The 19,956-nt window shown below is 32.2% G+C and overlaps 1 protein-coding gene across 1 annotated transcript in view; it reads left to right on the top strand.

Moving 5' to 3' along the window:
• The window catches only part of LOC116888872 (lysine-specific demethylase 6A-like), a 118,676-nt gene that overhangs the window by 73,928 nt on the left and 24,792 nt on the right, over positions 1 to 19,956 (top strand). The window contains 4 exon segments of the mRNA XM_032890136.1: positions 10,750 to 10,804; positions 13,678 to 13,712; positions 16,077 to 16,170; positions 19,310 to 19,436. Coding sequence (XP_032746027.1) covers positions 10,750 to 10,804; positions 13,678 to 13,712; positions 16,077 to 16,170; positions 19,310 to 19,436 — 311 coding nt within the window.

The following is a 19,956-nucleotide window of genomic DNA, read 5'->3' as shown; positions in this document are numbered from 1 at the left end:
ATACAAACACTGTTTCTCCTCCAATCATTCATGACTTTATAAGGAAAAAAATGTTGATGAGAGTTATGCACCTAAGAACATTAAGACAAATAGAACGTAAAAATGTAGACCACATAAGGCAATGTAAGTGCAGTAGAGGAATAGATCTCAGCATACCTTAAGTAGTGTGACGAATATAATATCTGGAATTTACAGTTTTCCTCAGCTTAGTGGTATTTTTATTTTAAATATGCTGCGACATGTCATTGGCTTTAAAGTAGAAAATAAATTGGATATGTTGCCTTATGTATTTTAAAAATTCTTCCTCGGTAGCCAGTTTTCATTAGCTGTCAAAGTCTCTCACTGTGTTTTACTATATAAAATAAACTTACTTGAGCAGTTCATGATAATGTTAAAACATCTCTTAAGTTTCACAAGGTTGGCGGTGGTTTAGCAAACTTTATTCCGGGTATTTATTGGGGTGTTAATTAAATGTGTCTCAAATTATAGAATGTAGCTATGCCTGAATATTACTACAATGATAACTTCAGTAATTGTATGGATAAAAATTTCTGTTTTCAAGACAGCAACATTATTAGGATTTCCCTTTAATCAGGAGGTACAGTGTTTCATAGCTAACTGGAAGTATTTCTGCTTCCCTTATTTCTGCTCCACCAAAACCTTCCTGTGTGGTCAGGGCTAAGGTAAAGGCTAACTAATCTTGATCGTGTTGATCTTACCAAAATGCTCTAAATAAGAGCAGGCTTCTTTTTAGAAATGACTTTAGTTATTTGTTTAAAACAATAAATAGTATCCAATATTTATTTCATTTCTATAGACATGGGTGACTTTAAGAGCTCTTTGATATATTTTTCTTTTTCATAATGTCAAGGTTTTGATTTGATTCTTTTCCCTTGTACTGATACTCATTTTTGAAGCCTTCTTTCTCTAAGTTATACATTGTCTATTATGGAAGTTCTTTGATCTCAACATTTTCTGTCCAAGAGCAGCTTTTTTTATTATATTACTGTAAGTGCTTAGCATTCAGTAAACGGAGTTAGAAGTCAGAAGTACTTCCCCTTTTGACTGCCTCCACTTTTTTTTTTTTTTTTTTTTTTTTTTTTTTTTGGAGCTGGGGACCGAACCCAGGGGCCCTTGGGTTGCAGGCAAGCGCTCTACCACTGAGCTAAATCCCCAACCCTCTGCCTCCACTTTTTTTGACTAGTATTTTACCTCTGTCTGGATAAATGGAGAATTTCTGTTGCTCTTCTATCATCAAACTTTTCATAGTACAATATGTTGGAATAGATGCTTTGTAGGCTACAGTGTCAGCAGGTAAAATACCTTGCATTGAGCCTGACAGCTCAGTCAGTTCCTGAGGACCCACATGGTAGAAGGAGAGAACAGATTGTTGCAGGTTGTCTTCTGATCTCCCCACGTGTGTGCACACACAAATACAAATAAAGTTAATTTAACTAAGTACTTTATAGATTAAGTTGTCGTCAAGATCAGTTGAGTAAATGGATTTGAAGTTTCTTTGAAGATGATTTCCTTTTATAAAAGTTCTATGCTTGTTTGTTTGTTTGTTTTTTAAGGATACTTTTATAGACATACTGTAAAAGACCAGTGAACTGGGCAGTAACTAGAATACTGTCTGTCTAGGTTGGCTTTTCTAAAAGCTGGTTGTCAAGTAAAATATAAGTGAAGAGCTTCCTTTTACATCTTTTGTATAGGAAGACTTTGCACAGCAATGATTTATGTGCTTAATATACTATTGTCATACTGGCCATTTGAGGCTGAAGAGATGACTGTGGTTAAGAGCACTGGCTGCTCTTCCAGAACGACCCAGGTTCAATTCCCAGCAACCACATGGCAGCTCACAATTGTCTGTTACTCCTGTTCCAGGGAATCCCACATCCTCATACAAACATACATGCAGGCAAAATACTAATATGTATTAAAAGTAATATTAGTAATGCTTCATAGGTAATGATTGACATCCATTCAGGGGATTGAACCTGTCTTCCTGTTAATCTTTTCAGAAGTATTATTTTACCTTTTATTCCATTAGTTTGGAATAGACCTCTTGGCATTATTAATTGTTTATCAAAGGCAATGTCCTCATTAGAACACTTAAACTCAGTCTTTGAGTAAGGCTCAAGTCCCTAAAAAATTCCTACATAATGGAGGGATCAGGAAATGAATAAAAAAGAATATTGTAGTAGTGAGGATACTATGAATATTCCTTCTGTTACAGATCTTTAAAAATATTTTTGTGTTTGTTGACGTATATGCATATATATGTACACATGTGCTTGCTTGAAAGCTAGAGGAGAATATCCTCCTCTTAACACTCTCCACTTACCTCTTTGAGGTAGGGTTTCTTCTTCATCCTAGGACTCACAGCTTCTCAACTAGGCTGAAAGCTACCAAGCTGCAGCAGTTCTTCTTTCTCTGTCCCATTCACAGCCTGAGTTATAGGCATTCACAGAACACCCTGCTTGTTTCTTACATGGGCGCTAGGATCCAAACTCCAGTCTTCATGGTTGTGCAGCAAACAATCGTAATTACTGAATTATCAGTCCAGCTCCAGATCAGATCTACTCTACCTTATTTTCTTGACTTCTTCCTGAAGAGAGGTATAGCTTATGTAATACTTTTTACACGATAAAAGCATTTATGCAAAATAAATTATTTTCTTGTATGTTTCTTTTATCTATATATGAAATACATTCCAGGGCTTCCTGGTCTTAATTCAGTTAGTATTTCATATTTTTATCAAAATATATCCCCAAAACAGATTCGTTCTGTTTGAGTACTATGTAAATAGCTCACAGCAAGCAAGTGTGGCTTTGAAATTTGATGCTGCCACATACCTTGTAACTATGTGACTTTAGCAAAATTACTAATATCTGACTCTTTCTGTGTCTACTGAGCCAGAGTAACCATGTCTACCTCACAAAATTGTTATACAGCTGGGTATTTATGTGTATATACATATCATTTGGGATCTTATAAGTAACCATTTTTCCCAGCTATATAATAGGACTATGAAGTATCTCCTTATTGGCCTGGGCTGATCTAGAACTTACTGTCTTCCTGTCTTCTTAGCCCCACTGTTGGGATTCAACAGGAGTATGTGCCTAGTCCAGTTTCGGTTTTCAGTTTACTATGCTTTTGATTTGGGTATGGTGGGTTGGTCTCCCCACAGCCGCCACCCCGTGCCCCTTTGTTTTGTTTTGTTGTTTTTGTTATAGGATTTGATGTAACCCAGGCTAGGCTTGAACCTAGTAGAAGTTAGTGCTCAATTCTTCCTTTTTTAAATTAAATTTTATTTTATGTGTATGGATGATTTACATGCATGTTTATCTGTATACTACTTTTTCCTGGTACCTGAGGAAGGTAGAAGAGGACATCAGATCCCCATGGGAATAGAGTTATATAAGTTTGTGAGCTGTTATGTGGGTGCAAGAAATCGAACCTAGGTTCTTTAAAACCAGTATTCCTAACCACTCAGCCATGTCTTGAGCCTTGAATTTTTGGTCTTTCTACAGCCATCTCCTAAGTCCTATGATATGTGATTTGTGTGTCTGTTTTATTTTTATTGTTTTTGTCAGTCTACCAATCCTCAGAAGTATGAAATTAACAGCCTTATTTTTAAATCACATAGCATTTTTTTCTCATTAAACTGGCCACTGAATATCTCCTGGTTTAATTGGTGGTAGACATACCATTTCTTAATTCATTTGTAAACTGGTTTACTATTACCTGAGTGTGACTGCATTTCAGATGATAAAGCTTTTTGTTCGTTCTTTCCTACATCACATAATACCCTGCCCCAGTAGAATCTAATTGCCATTTTAACTCAGTTAAATGAGTTTAGGGTGTGATTTTTATTATCTTTTAGTGCTGTTAATAATTACTATTAATAAATAATAATTTATATGTATATATTTAAAGCAGTGTGCTATATGGCTGCTTCTCTAAAAGTACACTGATTCTGACAGATAGTTTCTATAGTGCCCCACATTTCTACACCCTGCTATACTATTAAAATTATTTCTCACATTTGAAATTAAAACAAGAACTATGTTTTTCATTCAGTCAATACATATTTAAATATTATTAAAACATATCAAATTAACAGTTGTTAGATTTGGGGAATTAGTGCTTAAGAGCACTTCCTGTCCTTCCAAAAGGTCAAAGGAAAACTTATAGTAGTTGGTTCTCTCTTCTTACCATGTGGGTCCCATGGGTCCCAGGGATTTAAATAAGGTTATTAGCTTTTACCCATTGATCCATCTCACTAGCTCATTTTGAGTTTTTTTTTTTTTAAAAGGGACTCCCCCAACCTTTTTTAAATCTGAATTTATGGCCTGTTGCTAGTGTCTTTTTATAATTTGATATTTGAAGATAATAAGATAAGAATACAAAATACAGTTGAAGTAAAATAGATTGAACCCAAATGATACTTTTAAAAAATTAAAAATAAAAGCATGGCACTTTACCAGGTATAGGTATGGCTTAAATGATCAAGTGAAAGGGTCTATAAAATGTTAAATGCCTAATTGCAATGTAGACTAAAAAGAATTTTAAAGAGAAATTGGTTTTATATGTTGTCTAAAAAACCTGATCTCATTGTTTCTCTGAATGCCTCCTATATCATTTTATCTTACATCATACTTTCATGCAAAATAGCAATTCACATTCTTTTCACTTTACTGGGAACTATTCATTTCTGGTTGTCTGATTTTAAAAACTTATAACTCAGGTTAGATTTGATCTTTTTGGCCTAGATCTTCCAGTTACCCTGTCTCAGTACCTAAGTGCTAGGACTACAGGTATGAGCCACAATATCTGGTTCAAAATTTGTGAATTTTATTCTCAATTTTAAATGGTCATATATTATCACTGAAAAAAAATAAATGAAGATGATACTCACTTCAAGAAACCACCTTTTAATTTATAAAATACTTGTTTATTATTCTAGATGCACAGATTGTTTCATATAGTCAAGCATGTCCTAGGAATTTGAATATTAGCTATTAATTTTATCCATAGAATTAATATTCATGTTTTTATTGATACTTTAACCTTACAGTTTTGTTATTTCTGTTGTCTGGAGACAATGACAGTTATTTATTTCATACTTGATGTATTCTCATTCCTTCTTGATGTTCATTTCTTACTTTTTCTTACATTTTGAAAATTCTGGTTTTAGAGTGGATTGAGAGTGATTATCTCATGCATATGATTTACCATTTAAAAAGGTAATTGGAAAGTTCCCCATCTCCTTCAGTAATTTAGAAAAAATGTGTTGGAAATTTTAAAACTTAAGACTTAGTGTTGGATTTAGCCTATAGCAAGGTAATAAGGAAAGAAATTCTTCACTAAAGGATACTATAGAGTATTGGTATGTCATAGGATCCATATTTACTAATTCTTTGAATTGGTTGTAACAAAGTGAGAAAGGCCTGTTCATTATGTTTTTTTAACTTTTTATTTAATGAATTTCATATGCTAGTATCTTTGTTATTGGTAGCAATGTCACTAATTCTAGGATGAAGTCTATAAAGTTGTATTCAGTTCCACAGTTAAGCCTTTTGAGAGACATCTTAATACTTGGGGTGTGTGTGTGTGTGTGTGTGTGTGTGTGTGTGTGTGTGTGTGTGTGTGTGTATTTAAGCATAGATTAAAAATCATGAGAGCATGGTAGGATTTGTGGTAATTTTTCCTACTTTTACTTCCATTGTATATTCCTTTCTTCAGAATAATTGTTGGCTCTTTATGATACTGTAACAGTTTGCTTTGACTTTTTATGGTCAGCAGAAATATGAATTCTGATTGTGGAAATTGGAAACCATTTTTTAAGGTTGAAACCTTAAACCTTAAAGCAGTACAACCCTGTTTTTCCATTGGGTAGAACACCAATGTTTCTTTTGATCTGATGCCATCGTTGACTGCTTTCTATATGTTTTTATGCTTATTTGTGGAATGCAATATACTTTCCTTCTTTGTTCCTTTTTCTACTATTTAATTTTTACTTTATCTGGTGATCAATTGACTTATGTGGCAATTTAATAATAGTTACTTCACTCTATCTGTCAAATTTTGTTTTTATATTTGAGATTTATCTGAATTTGATTATATGTTCTCCATATAGAAAGTATTCAAAATGTGTAAAATACTTCAGTATCTATGAAGTATGTTTGAAAACTTCCTAACTGCTTATATATGTGGTTATAAATATGTCCTATACAGGAGAGTTAGGGTAATTTGCAGCTCTCATAAATGACAATTTTCTTTCCTAGATGTTTTAAGAGCTCAACTCATTTTCAATTCAAAAGTGACTATTAGCATTTGTTCATAATAATTTAAATTTATAGTTACACTCGGTGTTAAACCACAACTTTATGAAGCAGTTAATATATCCAACTTTACTTTTAAAAAGTTATGTTTGAAAATAAAATTTTACAGTAAAAATTATATATGTACCAGCTTTATTTTGAAATAGTTATAATTTATTCACTCTGAAAGTAATTTGAAAATGAGGTTGCCTCATTCTGTAATTTGTGTGTACACATTGGACACATGTCTAGGTTTTTTGGTGTGTGGGAGATGTCAACACAGGGTTTCTTTGTGTAGCCTTGGCTGTTCTGGAACGAACTTACTCTGTAGACCAGGCTGGTCTTGAACGAAGGGGTCTACCTGCTCTCTCAGAGGTGTGTGCCACTGCCTCACAGCCATTACATTTTTAATGAGTCACTTCTACGCTTGCAAACTATTATAACAATATTAGGAGGCTCAGTGGAATGGATACACGGGGAAAAGCTGAGTAAAAGCAGAAAGACAAATGGGTTCTCAGATGAATGGATGAGTAGATACATGACAGTTAATTCAAAGGATGAAAGGCTTAGTTTGGTTTATAGTTTTGATATAGGCCATCATTACAAAGAAGAAATAGGGACAGAAACCTGCCTGACGTGGCAGAGAATAGGTAGGATGCAGAAACTGCCTCAGCAAAGATTTCACAGCTTTCCTACAGTGCCACTTGCTGAGGGCCATATATTTGAACACTTGAGTTTGTGAGGAGCATTGTACATCCAAATTACTACAATCAGTTTCATGACTAAAATGAGCGATAAAGTAAAGCAGTGGATTTTGAATTTGGGAGGTGAAAATTCTTTGCGTAGAGATAAGTCATAAGTATATTGAGTTGGAGTTACTGAAGGGCTGTCAGGTGGTATAGGCCAAAGCCTAAAACCAGAAAGAAGAGTTAGCAAAAAGACAATTTGAGTATCAGTAGTATGCAATGTATTTTGTCTTGTTTTGTTAAAGAAACTTTTAAGAGAGATCGGGCTGGCATAATTTCAAAGAGAGCTCACCTATTTTTCAATGAACATAGTCAGGATCTGATAGCTATTAGGAAGACATCAGTATACCGTAGTCTTTCCTTGAGCAGTAACAATAACTCTGTAAAAAGATAAGTTTGAGGGCTTTAAGAGAATGTTAGATCAGCTTAATCAAGACTGTCTTTTGTGCTCTTCTATAACCAATTTCAGAGATCAAATCTATGTATCCTTTCAGCCTACATTTCTCTTGTTTTAGATCAATTAAAAAATTTTTAAATTATACCTTTGGAAGTCTATAATAGTGAAACTGATTTGCAACTGTATCTGGCATGTCTTTCCTTTTCTCAGGTAATACATAAAGCCCTGTTTTTAAGGTCCCTACAAAAATAAGTTATTCAGCCTGAAATATTTCTTATTTTCATTGTCTTTGTGTTTGTGTGTTCCTGTTACAGTCTGTTCTCTATTTCCTTAGCAAGTTAAAACAAAACCGAAAACCTTCTAGCACACCAACTTTAATGAGCATTACATGTAGTGCTAAAGCCATAGTAGAGGTCCTGGTATAGAATAAAAAACTGGCAATGTTGCTAACATGTAACTCTTTTTTGGTTTTTCAAGACAGGGTTTTTTTCTCTGTATAGTACTCCTGTCCTGGCCTCTGCTCCTGAGTACTGGGATTAAAGGCATGTAGCACCACTGCCTAGCACTAACATGTAACTCTTAAGTTACTATGAAGATACTATGCCTATCTTCATTGAACACAGATAATAGTTTTGGCAGTTTACCCACCATGTTTATATGTTCTGAAATAATGGTCTAGACAGACAAGCACACAATGTAATAAAAACCCCAGAACAGTGGCATTTAACAACTGCTGTTGGTATATCAGAATGATATGCAGATTGTTTTTCTGGTTTGAATGATAGTGCCTCCAATTCTTGCTTAATCAAAACCTAGTGGATTGGGCTTAGAATCCAAATATTGCTCTACATTAATAACTTGTAAGTAAATGAGAAAAATTATTGCTTACCCATAAGATTTTGAATAGACAGACACTAAAGCTAGAAATAAAGCACTTGAAAGAGAAAATTTAAAACTTGTTTTACTTGTAATTATGTGGATATAGATTTCAGGCTTTAATTAGAAATTAAGTAATTGTTAAATTATAAACAGTAATTATTTCATAAGATAATTCATTTTCTAATACATGGTTTGAATATATAGTCTTTTCCTGATTTCTCCTTATCTTTTCTCTTTGGAATTGTAGTTTTGAACTGATGGAACAGTGATTTGATTGCCTCTTTTAATATTTTTGATAATTGTATAAATATATGACCAAAATGATTCACGCCAGGTTTGTCTGCAGAATCATGGATGCTGATAGATGATCTTTGTTTCAATGTTTCCGTGAAACCAGTAAAACTCAAGACTGTCCTCTTCAAGGCTATTTCCTTTTAGTTTAGTTCTTACTTTTCTTTCCCAGATAGGAAAGGGATGTTTTCTATCAAATATGAATTTCTTTTTACAGGCTAGATGAGACTTAGAAATACAGTACAATCTGAAAGTGTGATTGCTATGCTGTTCTTTCAGTGGAGAGGAAAGCCTGCTTTACATTCTTACTACTTATGTATCTTAAAATAGACTGTTATTGCTCTGGTAGCATACCAAAGGGATGTTTGAAAATATACAATCTGTTTAATAGACTATAGAAAAGTACAAAGGCTCTTTGAAGTATTAGATATTTAAAGTTTTTCTTTTTTTTAATTCAGTCAAGTGTAGTATGTAGCTTTTTACTTTGTTTTTTTTTGTTTGTTTGTTTGTTTGTTTTATACCACTGTGTCCAGTGTGTATATGTCCTTAGGGCATTAGAGGCTTCCACGTAAATATTTGTTAAGTGTTTTAAGATTTAAAGTGTTTTAATTTAGGATTTTGTGTTCGTAGTTCTATTACAGTTTAGCCATTTAGAAGTTACTGAAAGCCTTAAAATTTAAAAAAGCTATAAATGCAGAGGCTAGCTTGAGTTTGCATATATGTAGCGGGTGCTTGAAATTGTATACACAGTAGTTCTATTCTTATCAAATGGTACTTTTCTAACTTTCCTTCCCATATACTGTTGGATAACTGATGGTTTATTCTTATTAGGTGAAGGTTCAAATTCACCAAGTTCAGCTATGTTGAAATACAATACTTAATACTTGGTGATAGTATTACTTTACTGAAAGTTATTAATTCTCTTGGAGTTTACATCTAAAAGTTGTCATCATTAATATCAATTATTTTAATACGGTTTGCTTAAATAGAAATAAGCTTACTTAAGTTGATTAAAATGGCTTATATTATGATTGTTACTTTCAATGCTAAAGTTTTATGGCACCTAGAAAATTAGACAATATATATTTGCGGGACATTTTTTCAGAACTATTCAAAGATTTTTATTATTTTGTTTATTCAGCTTAAATATACTAATTCTATAATGCTTATTTATGTTTATTTTCTTTTGTATGTTCAATTTTATTTTGCAAAACTAGGTGTCAGATGTTACCAAGTGTTTTGCATTTTAAAGCATTTGTGTTAAATGTTGATGATGAAATGAATTTTTTATGTTTATAGTAGGTCCGTGTAATACTACTAAATTACTAACCTTAATATTATCTGAGGAATTAAACAAATTGTATACATATATTCTAAAAGTTCTGATTAGTTTTATCCTTCATGACCATTCTCAGAATAAAACTTTTCCTTTAAAAATTTTAAGTATCAATTTAAGATAAAAAGTAGCTGAACAGTACAGTTGAATTTTGACTTAGCATTCTTAAAAAGGATGACACAGTAGATTGGGTGTTTGCCTGGAGAACAGGAAACCCTTTCATTACCAGAATTGTTTCTAAAAATAAATAAATAAAAAAGATTCATTGTATTTAAATTGCTTTGTAACACTTCCCATTTACTTGAATACTTAAAATCTAAAGCCTTTTCATAAATAAAATGATAGATGCATAGGATAATTTGATAAGATTGACTTTTCAAATTCTCTATTTTTATCTGCTTCAAGAAAATAATCCAACATTAAATATATCTCAATTAGTAGCATTAAATGTTCAAAGTAGGGCTGGAGAGATGGCTCAGTGGTTAAGAGCACTGACTGCTCTTCCAGAGGTCCTGAGTTCAATTCCCAGCAACCACATGGTGGCTGACAACCATCTGTAATGGGATCTGATGCCCTCTTCTGATGTGTCTGAAGACACCTACAGTGTATTCATAGAAGTGTTCAAAGTAATTCTCATTTACTGGTTTGTAAATTCTATTTATGGAACGTAGCTTCAGTATTTTGTTAGATCTGATATACCTGAAAAAATATTTAAGATCCTTTCATATAACTCTAAATTGTTAATGCATTGGCTTTCTTTCTCCTTGTGTACAGCATTTTCAGTTAGCTTTGGTTGACTGCAATCCCTGCACTTTGTCCAATGCTGAAAGTAAGTATTAAATACCTTTTGATGCATGTGTTCAGATCAAATCATAACAATACTTAAAGTCATATTAACAAATTCTGTATAGTTTATTTCTTCTACACTTATCGAATATAACTATGGCTGCTTAACACATAGCACTTAGGAGATTAAATAGTGTTGCCAGTCTGTCTGAAACATATATGAATTGAAGTAAGCTGATGAACAAGGTTAATTTTTTTTTAAATAGCTTACTAGTTATATTATAAATGGATTACAAATAACATTTGCCAGCCATGTAGTAGATATCCAAAGGTTTATGTAGGAGCTCACTTATTGTGCTCTGATGTTAGAAAATACTTTGATTTTACTATAATAGTTTCATGTATCATATGGAAAGTTTGAGGCAACATTTTCCAGTAACTTAAAGAAGAATGCTGTGGTTTTCTTTATTTTCTTTCTCTGTATAGATTTCTTTTTTCCAGGAGTTGATAGCTTGGTATGTTTATCAGCCTGAATGTTTTAGTGTCTATTTAGTATACTTTAAAGTAACCAATTTGATAATTGGAGTATTTTTTTTAATTTAGCTATATTTTTAAAAAAGAATATTTCTTGAAAAATCAAATGAGAAGCTGACTAACACTGTACCAAAATTTCAAGTTATTCAGTAGCTGTTGTGTGTCTGAAAGTAAATCATTTTGCTATAAATTGTTTTTGTATTCTTTTCCTTTAATTCTGTTTCCTCTTCCTCCTTCTTCCCTCTTCCTTCCTCTTAAGGGAAAAGTTGAAAGAGAACAGTTGAAAAACATTGTTGTATTAACTTGAATACAAAAGTTGAAGCATAAAGAGTTGTGCTGAAGAATACAGATTCAGTACCCAGCTACCGTGTCCTTCTGTCCTCTGACTTAGACAGCAGTATAGAAAAGTGTTAGTGACAAGTAGTTTCATTGTTGTGAAAGGTTGAAGGAAAATTTTAGATTAGTGAAAACTTGGCAGAATTTTTAATATAACATGGATTAATAGCATGGGCAAATTACAGTTGTAGCCTGGTGATAGAGCACTGTGTCTCCCAAAAAAGAAGTGTAAGGTAAAGAGAGCTTTGAACACCAATTCTGTAGGAAAAATGTTTCTAGCAGTATTTAAAAAATGTAAGTTACTGTTTATAATTTGAAAACCAAGATCATGGTGATATGAGACTTTCTGTTATAAGATTGCTTTGGATAAAATAGTCTTCTGGTATTAATTTTGCTAATTTCTGAGTAAACTTAGTTTTATGACCTTTTGTTGGTAATATTAGTTTATCCCAAATGTAATTTGGTGGTGAAATTTTTATATTTGTTTGTTTTGCTCTATTTCCAAGACGACTTTAACGAAATTAACTCTATGGTACTTTTGATACTATAAAGGGCAACATTGGACTTAGTAATTCTTGAAATAATGAGATCCTTTTCATTAGTCCATAAGATGGCCTAGAGGAAGTTTATAGAGTGGCAGTAGAACACCAAGTAGCTAATGTTTTGTTTTGATTACCATCTCTTATTAGACATCAGTATAGAAAAATGTTAGTGGCAAGAAGTTTTGATATTTTAGAAGACTCTATCTCTTCTTCCTGTAGTAGTCTGTCTCAAATAACAAGGAAATAATACTACTGGAATTCTCTATAAGAGTTGTGCTGTAATAGGCAAAGAGGAGTAGGTACAGGCCCTTAAATATCTTCTTTATAATTTAAAACTTCATTATTTAGAGGGTTTTCATGTTCTAAAGATTTTAATTTTCACTTATCTGATGTTTAACATAGTGTAATATTTTTAAATTAATATGTTATTTTAAAATTCATTGTTTCCTTACCTTGTGTGATGTTGTTACCCTCATACTCAGCTAGAGAGAATAAGAATGAGGAATCACACATAGAAATGAATAAAAAGGTAGCTTTCCACTCCTTGCCCACACTGTCAGGCATCATTTTCAGAAATCTACATTGATAACAAGTTTCTCTGAAAACTTGATCGTAGCTTTGAACCTTATGTGTTTTTTGTTTTTGTTTTTGTTTTTGTTTTTTTAAGCAAATGTACACAGGCTAAATTTATGTAATCTTGAGAGGCTCTGAGAGTACTTGAAATCAATTTATAAAATCGAAATAGAACATAAAACAAAATTTAAAAAAAGGGGGGTATCAGTCTTCATTCTTGGTTTACTTTCATATGTGGAAGATAGAATATCAGAAAGAAGGAGAATTAAAAGCCAAAATATTCTCTTTTTATTTTCAACAATTGTATTTTAATTCCAGGACTGTTCAGTACTTTTCTTCCAAGTGATTTTACTTGTTTGGTTCTAGTTAATGATCAAATCTAACTCTGAAGCACTAAAGAAAAAGAAATCAAACACCCATCTTTGTGTTAGTACCATGATCATTCTGGCCTGTAACTTTTTAATAAGTATTGTTTATGTGTAATATAACATATAAACATAAAAGTATAAATCTGATAGCTCGTTTGTTTGTATGTTTTCTGTTAGATATTGCCTTTAACACATATTTGACTTTTAACTCAACTTGAAGTACTATGCCTTGAAATGTAAAAGTTTATAAGATTTGCCTATTTACTTAATGTTGTCATTTGTAACTTTATAAACTATATACTCATTTGCTATATCTGTTAACATTAATAATTAATAACTAACACATTTTGATAATGATTAACAATGACTGCTATGGTTTATTATCCTATTCTTCAGTATGATTGTATATTTTTTATTAAAAGCAAGTAAAAGTTATTCACCTATTACTTAAATCTATGTAATATAAACCATGCTTATATTCTGTAATGTCATTCTTGCCTAATTTACCCCAAATCTTGCTGTATTATTTGTGACTTGTTTTTGTTTTCTATCATTCTTTATAGTTCAGTTTCACATTGCCCACTTATATGAAACCCAGGTAAGTGTTTTAATTTTACCCAAGTGAAAAAGAATTAATACAGTATCAATTATACCATGCACTAATGAAATTAAGTATATGCAGGGAACTTAATGCAATTTGGGGTATTGTTACATACATATATACTCATTAAGTTTAGTCAGAATGTTGCTTCATCAGTTGATACACAAGAAACTTGAAATATCCAGAGAGGAATCATTTATAACTTGCTTATAAACTTGATTTAGTTACGTTTACTATTTCTTTTGCGGTAGAGAATGCTTTATTCTCTTGTAGATACTTATTATAATATCTTGTTTTTAAATGATTTTTTTAATCAGTTACCGTGTGTGTGTGTGTGTGTGTGTGTGTGTGTGTGTGTGTGTGTGTGTGTGTGTGTATGCATGAGTTTGTGTACACATGTGTCCTTGAATTTATAGGAAGTTGTGATCCACCAGATATGGGTCCAGAGAACAGAGCCATCTCTCCAGACTTTTATTTTGATTGTTTAAAGATCTCACAATGTAGTCTAGCTTGCCTTCAGCTTATTATCCTTCCATCTTAGCATCCTGAGGCAGGGATTATAGTTGTTTTGTCAACTCTCTGTTGTCACTTGTGATTTGTGCTAGCTTGCCATGTTCAGTGAACTCCTGTCTCGAGGAAGAACTCACTTGCATTTTTTCTTTGTATTTTTTCTTATTAATAAACCTTTAATGCAGTTATCATTGTTTTGTACATAATATGAGGCAAAAGCCAACTTTGTGTTTCTTGATATGATGCAAACATTTACGTGCATGTCACTGTTTTATATTTCTCGGTTTGGTGTATATAACAGCATTGAGATATTTTACAACATATGGTCTCTCTATGATAAAAATCTGATTTTATTAGTTGAAATAGCTCCTAGTCTCCATTATCTTGGGTTACAACCAGTCATCTTAAACTGACTTTTTATAAGCAGTTTCTAAATTTTCTGCTCAGTCTTCTAGTATTCTAAGCATGTGAACATTTTTCTCCAAAATATGCTATCTGTATATAACATAGTTTCTGTTTTTGGTCCTCATGCTACTTTGTAGCCCCAACCATTTCCATTATGTGTTTATTGTTCAACAATATCTTTTGGTTGAAGGAACTAGGTTGAGTATGTTAGTCCTTATCCTACTTAACTACTGCCTATTTAACTTTTGTAGACTAGATAAGATTAATGTCTTAGGAATTAGTTGAGGGGTTGGGGATTTAGCTTAGTGGTAGAGCGCTTGCCTAGGAAGCGCAAGGCCCTGGGTTCGATCCCCAGTTCCGAAAAAAAAAAAAGGAATTAGTTGAGTTCATGAACTTCAGTTAATAAGTACTGATAATCTCAATGTGCAGTTGTCTAAAATGCTCCCTCATAATGTATTTATATAATATAGTTCCTTAGTTATTTCCAGTGCTGCTTGTTAATTTCATTTGATACTTAGAATGAGTCAATAGATTGATTAGAAATTACCTTTTATATTTAATTTGTAGATATCAGATCATAGGGTACGTGACTTAGCCACATAGCCAGTTTTGTATTTCTCCCTACAATTTTTATGATTTATTTCATTCAGGCAGTTAATAAGTATAAATGGCAATAGTAATAATAATAAAAGCCTGTGAATCCTATTGTTCTACAAAATGTTATTTAAAGGCAATGTTTGTATACTTTCCATTTTTTGGCCTTTTGTTGTTTTAAACTTTATGACTTTTGTGAGAGTAGCTTTTGGTCGTGTTAAAACTTTGCAGGCAGTACTATGTGTAAATGGTCACATTTAGAAATTTGCCTGTGGAACTTGAAAATACTATAAGCATTGAATAGTATAATTAATTAATCTTAATTAAAATTATAGATGTTATAAATATTGTGTAAGATTTTATATTCTGGAAAGATTATGTCTATAACAGGATTTTAATTACTTTTGTGCCTGTGATTTTTATTATAGCTTTTTGGGGGAGGGGTGTCCTATATTATTGAGTTTCTTGGGAACTTTCTAAGGAGACAAATTATACTCTTGGATAGAGAGTACTCTCCTGACATTATTAAGTAAAATTGAGGTGATTTACATTATTAAGTGAGTTGATGATTTTAGTTATTGGGAATTGGCAAATACTTAAAAATTAAAAGGTTATATTTTAATGATACATTGTTATGATGGGTGCTATTACTAGCTTTACATATACAGAGTGGAACATATCTATTTGAATGTGTCTGGTGTTAAATATCAGTAATCGAATCAGCACTTTCTTACTTTAAGCTAGTTTTTTTTTAATCTGCCAAAGCATTATAAATACTATATATAATTCTTAATATTGGAATACATTTATATTTTTTGTTTTTTTCTCTAAATTTCTTTTTCTGCTCTTTAGAGGAAGTATCATTCTGCAAAAGAAGCTTATGAGCAACTTTTGCAGATAGAAAACCTTTCTGCACAAGTAAAAGCAACTGTCTTACAACAATTAGGTATGTAATCGCATGATGTCTTATGTGTTCTTCTGTTATTCTTTTTTCATAGTTGATAAAAATCTGAACCTTCTGTTAAGTGTTTTCTGTCTTAGTCTCTATACCGTAATTTCCGGATATACATGGTCCTTTTAAATTCTGAAAATTCTCTCTAATCATTGGGTAAGAAGGCATGAGAACTTCTTTTGTACCAGGTTCATTTGTAATTTACGTTAAGTGAAATTAACTGATTTAGTGGTTTATGAGCTTCCTTTCACAGCTTCATCAGTATTAATCACTAAAATATTTATCTTAAAACTACACGAACTCTAGCACGCTATAGGTTTTGTAAGCATGCCGTCTTATTTTAATGTTAAATGTGAGGGTATGTAGCCATTTAGGCTTTTAGATAACTGTCTTGCAAAGAGAGCAATAAAGCCCTTCAATATTTAATTTTGTTACCTAATTATTGAATCTTTCCCCCTCACCTCTACCCTTCTTGGTTTGGTTTTGGTCTAGGAAAGTTAGTTGTCAGTTTTTAACTATCATTGTATACATGTATTTTTATAATAGTTATTTACTGCAATTTTGAAATCAGTTTTAAACTTCCATTTATTGTGTTTCACTATATATACATAATGACATTACCTGTTATTTGTTCATTGCTATGATAAAACATCATGACCAAGGCAGCTTATCAAAAGAAGGGTTTGTTTTGAGAGTATGGCTCTAGAAGGATGAGAATATATCACAACATGGCAGTAGACAGGCATGTTGGTAGGAACAACAGAAAGCACTCATCTCCATCCTTATGGGTGGAGCCAGAAAGTGGAAGAGGAGCAGTAGACAGATAGGAGAAAATGAACTGATAGTGATGGCAGGGAGCTTTTGAAACCTTAAAGCCCACCCAGGAGACATACTTCAGCAAGGCCATACCTTCTAGTCCTACCCAAACAATGTCACAAACTGGGAGCCAAGTATTCAAATGCCCCATTCATACCACCATACCTTCATATGAAACCTTTGTTTTTACATTTTAATTTTGTCTATTTTTAAGAATTATAAGTGTATCAAAATACTTTTAGCGAACTACAGTGTTTGAGTAATAAGAATTTTTTTTCATTAAATTTAAAAATGTTGCTAGTATAGTGAAAAAGATTTTGTTTTTTAACTTGGGAAAAACACATGTGATGCTTTCAAAGTTATTTACCTCTCAACTAATACATGAATATAAATGTTTTTATCCATCTTATTTCTAGTTGTTTTCCATGCAATTTTAGCTTCATAGAAGAATATATGTATATCCTCCCTTTAACCAATCTAATTGCTATTTATCTAATATGCACACATATTTTTAAGAAATAGATTATTGGAATATGGTAGTTTTATTTTGTCTGATTCATAAATCACCTGATGTTTGACAGTGGTTTGTTAAATTTCAGAATATAAAAGTAAACACATGACTTTGTGTAATTATGTTTGCTTCATAGTAGCTTGCTTTCTGTTTCTGGGCCAGTTCTGGTTAAAGGCCATTTCTTTAGAGACTGCTTTAAAAAAAAAATTAGACTGCTTTAAAAAAAAACAAAACCATATTATGAGGGCAGGGGACACCTTGCACTTGCAGGGACACAGGTACCATGGCCTACCTGTGGCAGTAAGAAAGGCACCTACACCTTTCAGGAGTTCATTTTCTTTTTCTCCCAGGGATTGAATTTATGTACTCGGACTTGTAGAACAAACACTTTTGCCTGGTGAGACATGCGCCCATCTTGTTCTTTCTAGTAATAGGAGCAGATGGGAAGTATGGTCTGATTTTTGTTTTGTTTTTCATTTTGATAAAATGTGGTAACTGAATTCCTTTAAGATGTCTTTGGGTACATACCAATTGTCAAAAAACAAGGTCTTGATGTAGACTATGTACAAAGAATAAAATGTATAAAACAAGATTTTATACATTGGAGAGATTTGCAATTGAAATGCGATCTATTGGCAAACTTAAACAAATGGCTCTTTTCCATTTCAAAGATTTAGAATATAGTATATCATGATTTTTTTTTTCGATTAACTAGTTACTTAAGTTCTTTTTTTCTCTCCAATTTTGCAGCTCCTTTATGTATATGATTTGCATTTATGTCGGAGTACCAAGGGTATATCTAGTACCTTCCAAAACCAGAAGAGGTGGCTTTAATCTCCCAGCACTCAGAGATCTCTGAGTTTAAGGCCTTCCTAGTTTAGGGCCACCCAAGACTCCACAAACCAAAAACTGAAAGAAAGTATCGATCATTTGATCTCCTGGAGTTGGAGATCCAGAAGATCATAAACCACTATGTAGTACTGGGAATTGAAGTTAGGTTTTCTCAAAACCAAACAAACCTACCGCCCAGTATTTTTAACTAATGAGCCATCTCCATGTTCATATTTGTAGAAAAGTTTATTACTCTTAACATTTGAATAGTTCTTAGTTCTATTTTTAAAAGTTTAGTATTTTATAATTCTTTCTAGTCTTTATTTTACATACTATGTGAATTATGTTTATTTAAGGAGATGGGATTATATGTGTATGTGAACTGAACTATCAATAGTTATTTATTTCTTTGAAATAAATATTGGGTTAATAGTATGTCTTGGAAATTCTTTGGACTTAAATTTTACGTGGAATAATATGTATGATGTTTCTGTGTTCTTTGTATAAGCAAATGACTGCTAATAGCCAGTGCCGCCTTCTTATTTATAATTTTGATCAATTATATGTACATTTAAAGTAGATATGTTTGATTAGTGGTAGGTTTTTGAACTTATCTAGTATTTGTAATCTACTGTTAAGTAATTGGGTTTTTGGTTTTTTTTTTTTTTTTTTGAGCTGAGGACCGAACCCAGGGCCTTGCGCTTGCTAGGCAAGCGCCCTACTACTAAGCTAAATCCCCAACCCCCTAAGTAATCGTTTTAAATACTTTAATTTCTCTGAAACATTGTTCATCTATTTGATATTCCTTCCTATGAGAAAAACCTTATTACAAGAATTAGTAATTCTAAAATACCAAAATACATATATTCTGAAATATATCAAGAATGCATTAATGAGAATGGTTACTTTTATTAAATTTTTGCTTTCTGTTCTCAAAAATAAAACTGTTACATAATGTATGTTAATGTTTTAAAGGTTGGATGCATCACACTGTGGATCTTCTAGGAGATAAGGCCACCAAGGAAAGTTATGCTATTCAATATCTCCAGAAGTCCTTGGAAGCAGATCCAAATTCTGGCCAGTCCTGGTATTTCCTTGGAAGGTGAGACTTACCCAGATAATTATGTTTTGTGGTTTATAGTTATAATAGCTAGGAGATTTTAATTTCAACCTCAAATGTTAATTTACATTTATACCTTGAACAGTATATATAGTTTTTCTTTTTAATAGAATATAATAAGATTCCTGAAAGACAAATGATAGAAGTAAGCTTTTAAGTATAATAGTTTTTTCATAGCATAACCTTGTCTTAAGGAACTTTTTTTGTTTTGGGGGTTTGTTTGTTTCATTAACCTGAATTGCTACTAGTTTCTTTAAAGGGCCTATCAGATACTACTTTTTTCAGTGAATTATTTATGTGCTTTTCCTTATGTAATTTCTAGCATTTGATTAGTAGTAGACCTCAAGTCATACTTTAACTTGAAATCTTATATTTTTTAAGAAAGTGAGTATGCTACTGTTGAACTGTCTAGAGACACTGACTGTCAGAATTTTGTTCAGGGGTTATTTGATATATTATATATATGTATTTGATAAATTGTTCCTAACCCATTTTGCCTTTC

This window comes from Rattus rattus, chromosome X (genome assembly GCF_011064425.1).
Source record: "Rattus rattus isolate New Zealand chromosome X, Rrattus_CSIRO_v1, whole genome shotgun sequence".
NCBI lineage: Eukaryota > Metazoa > Chordata > Mammalia > Rodentia > Muridae > Rattus > Rattus rattus.
Note: the sequence above shows the minus strand (reverse complement) of the source record. Positions and strands in the feature narration are given on the sequence as shown.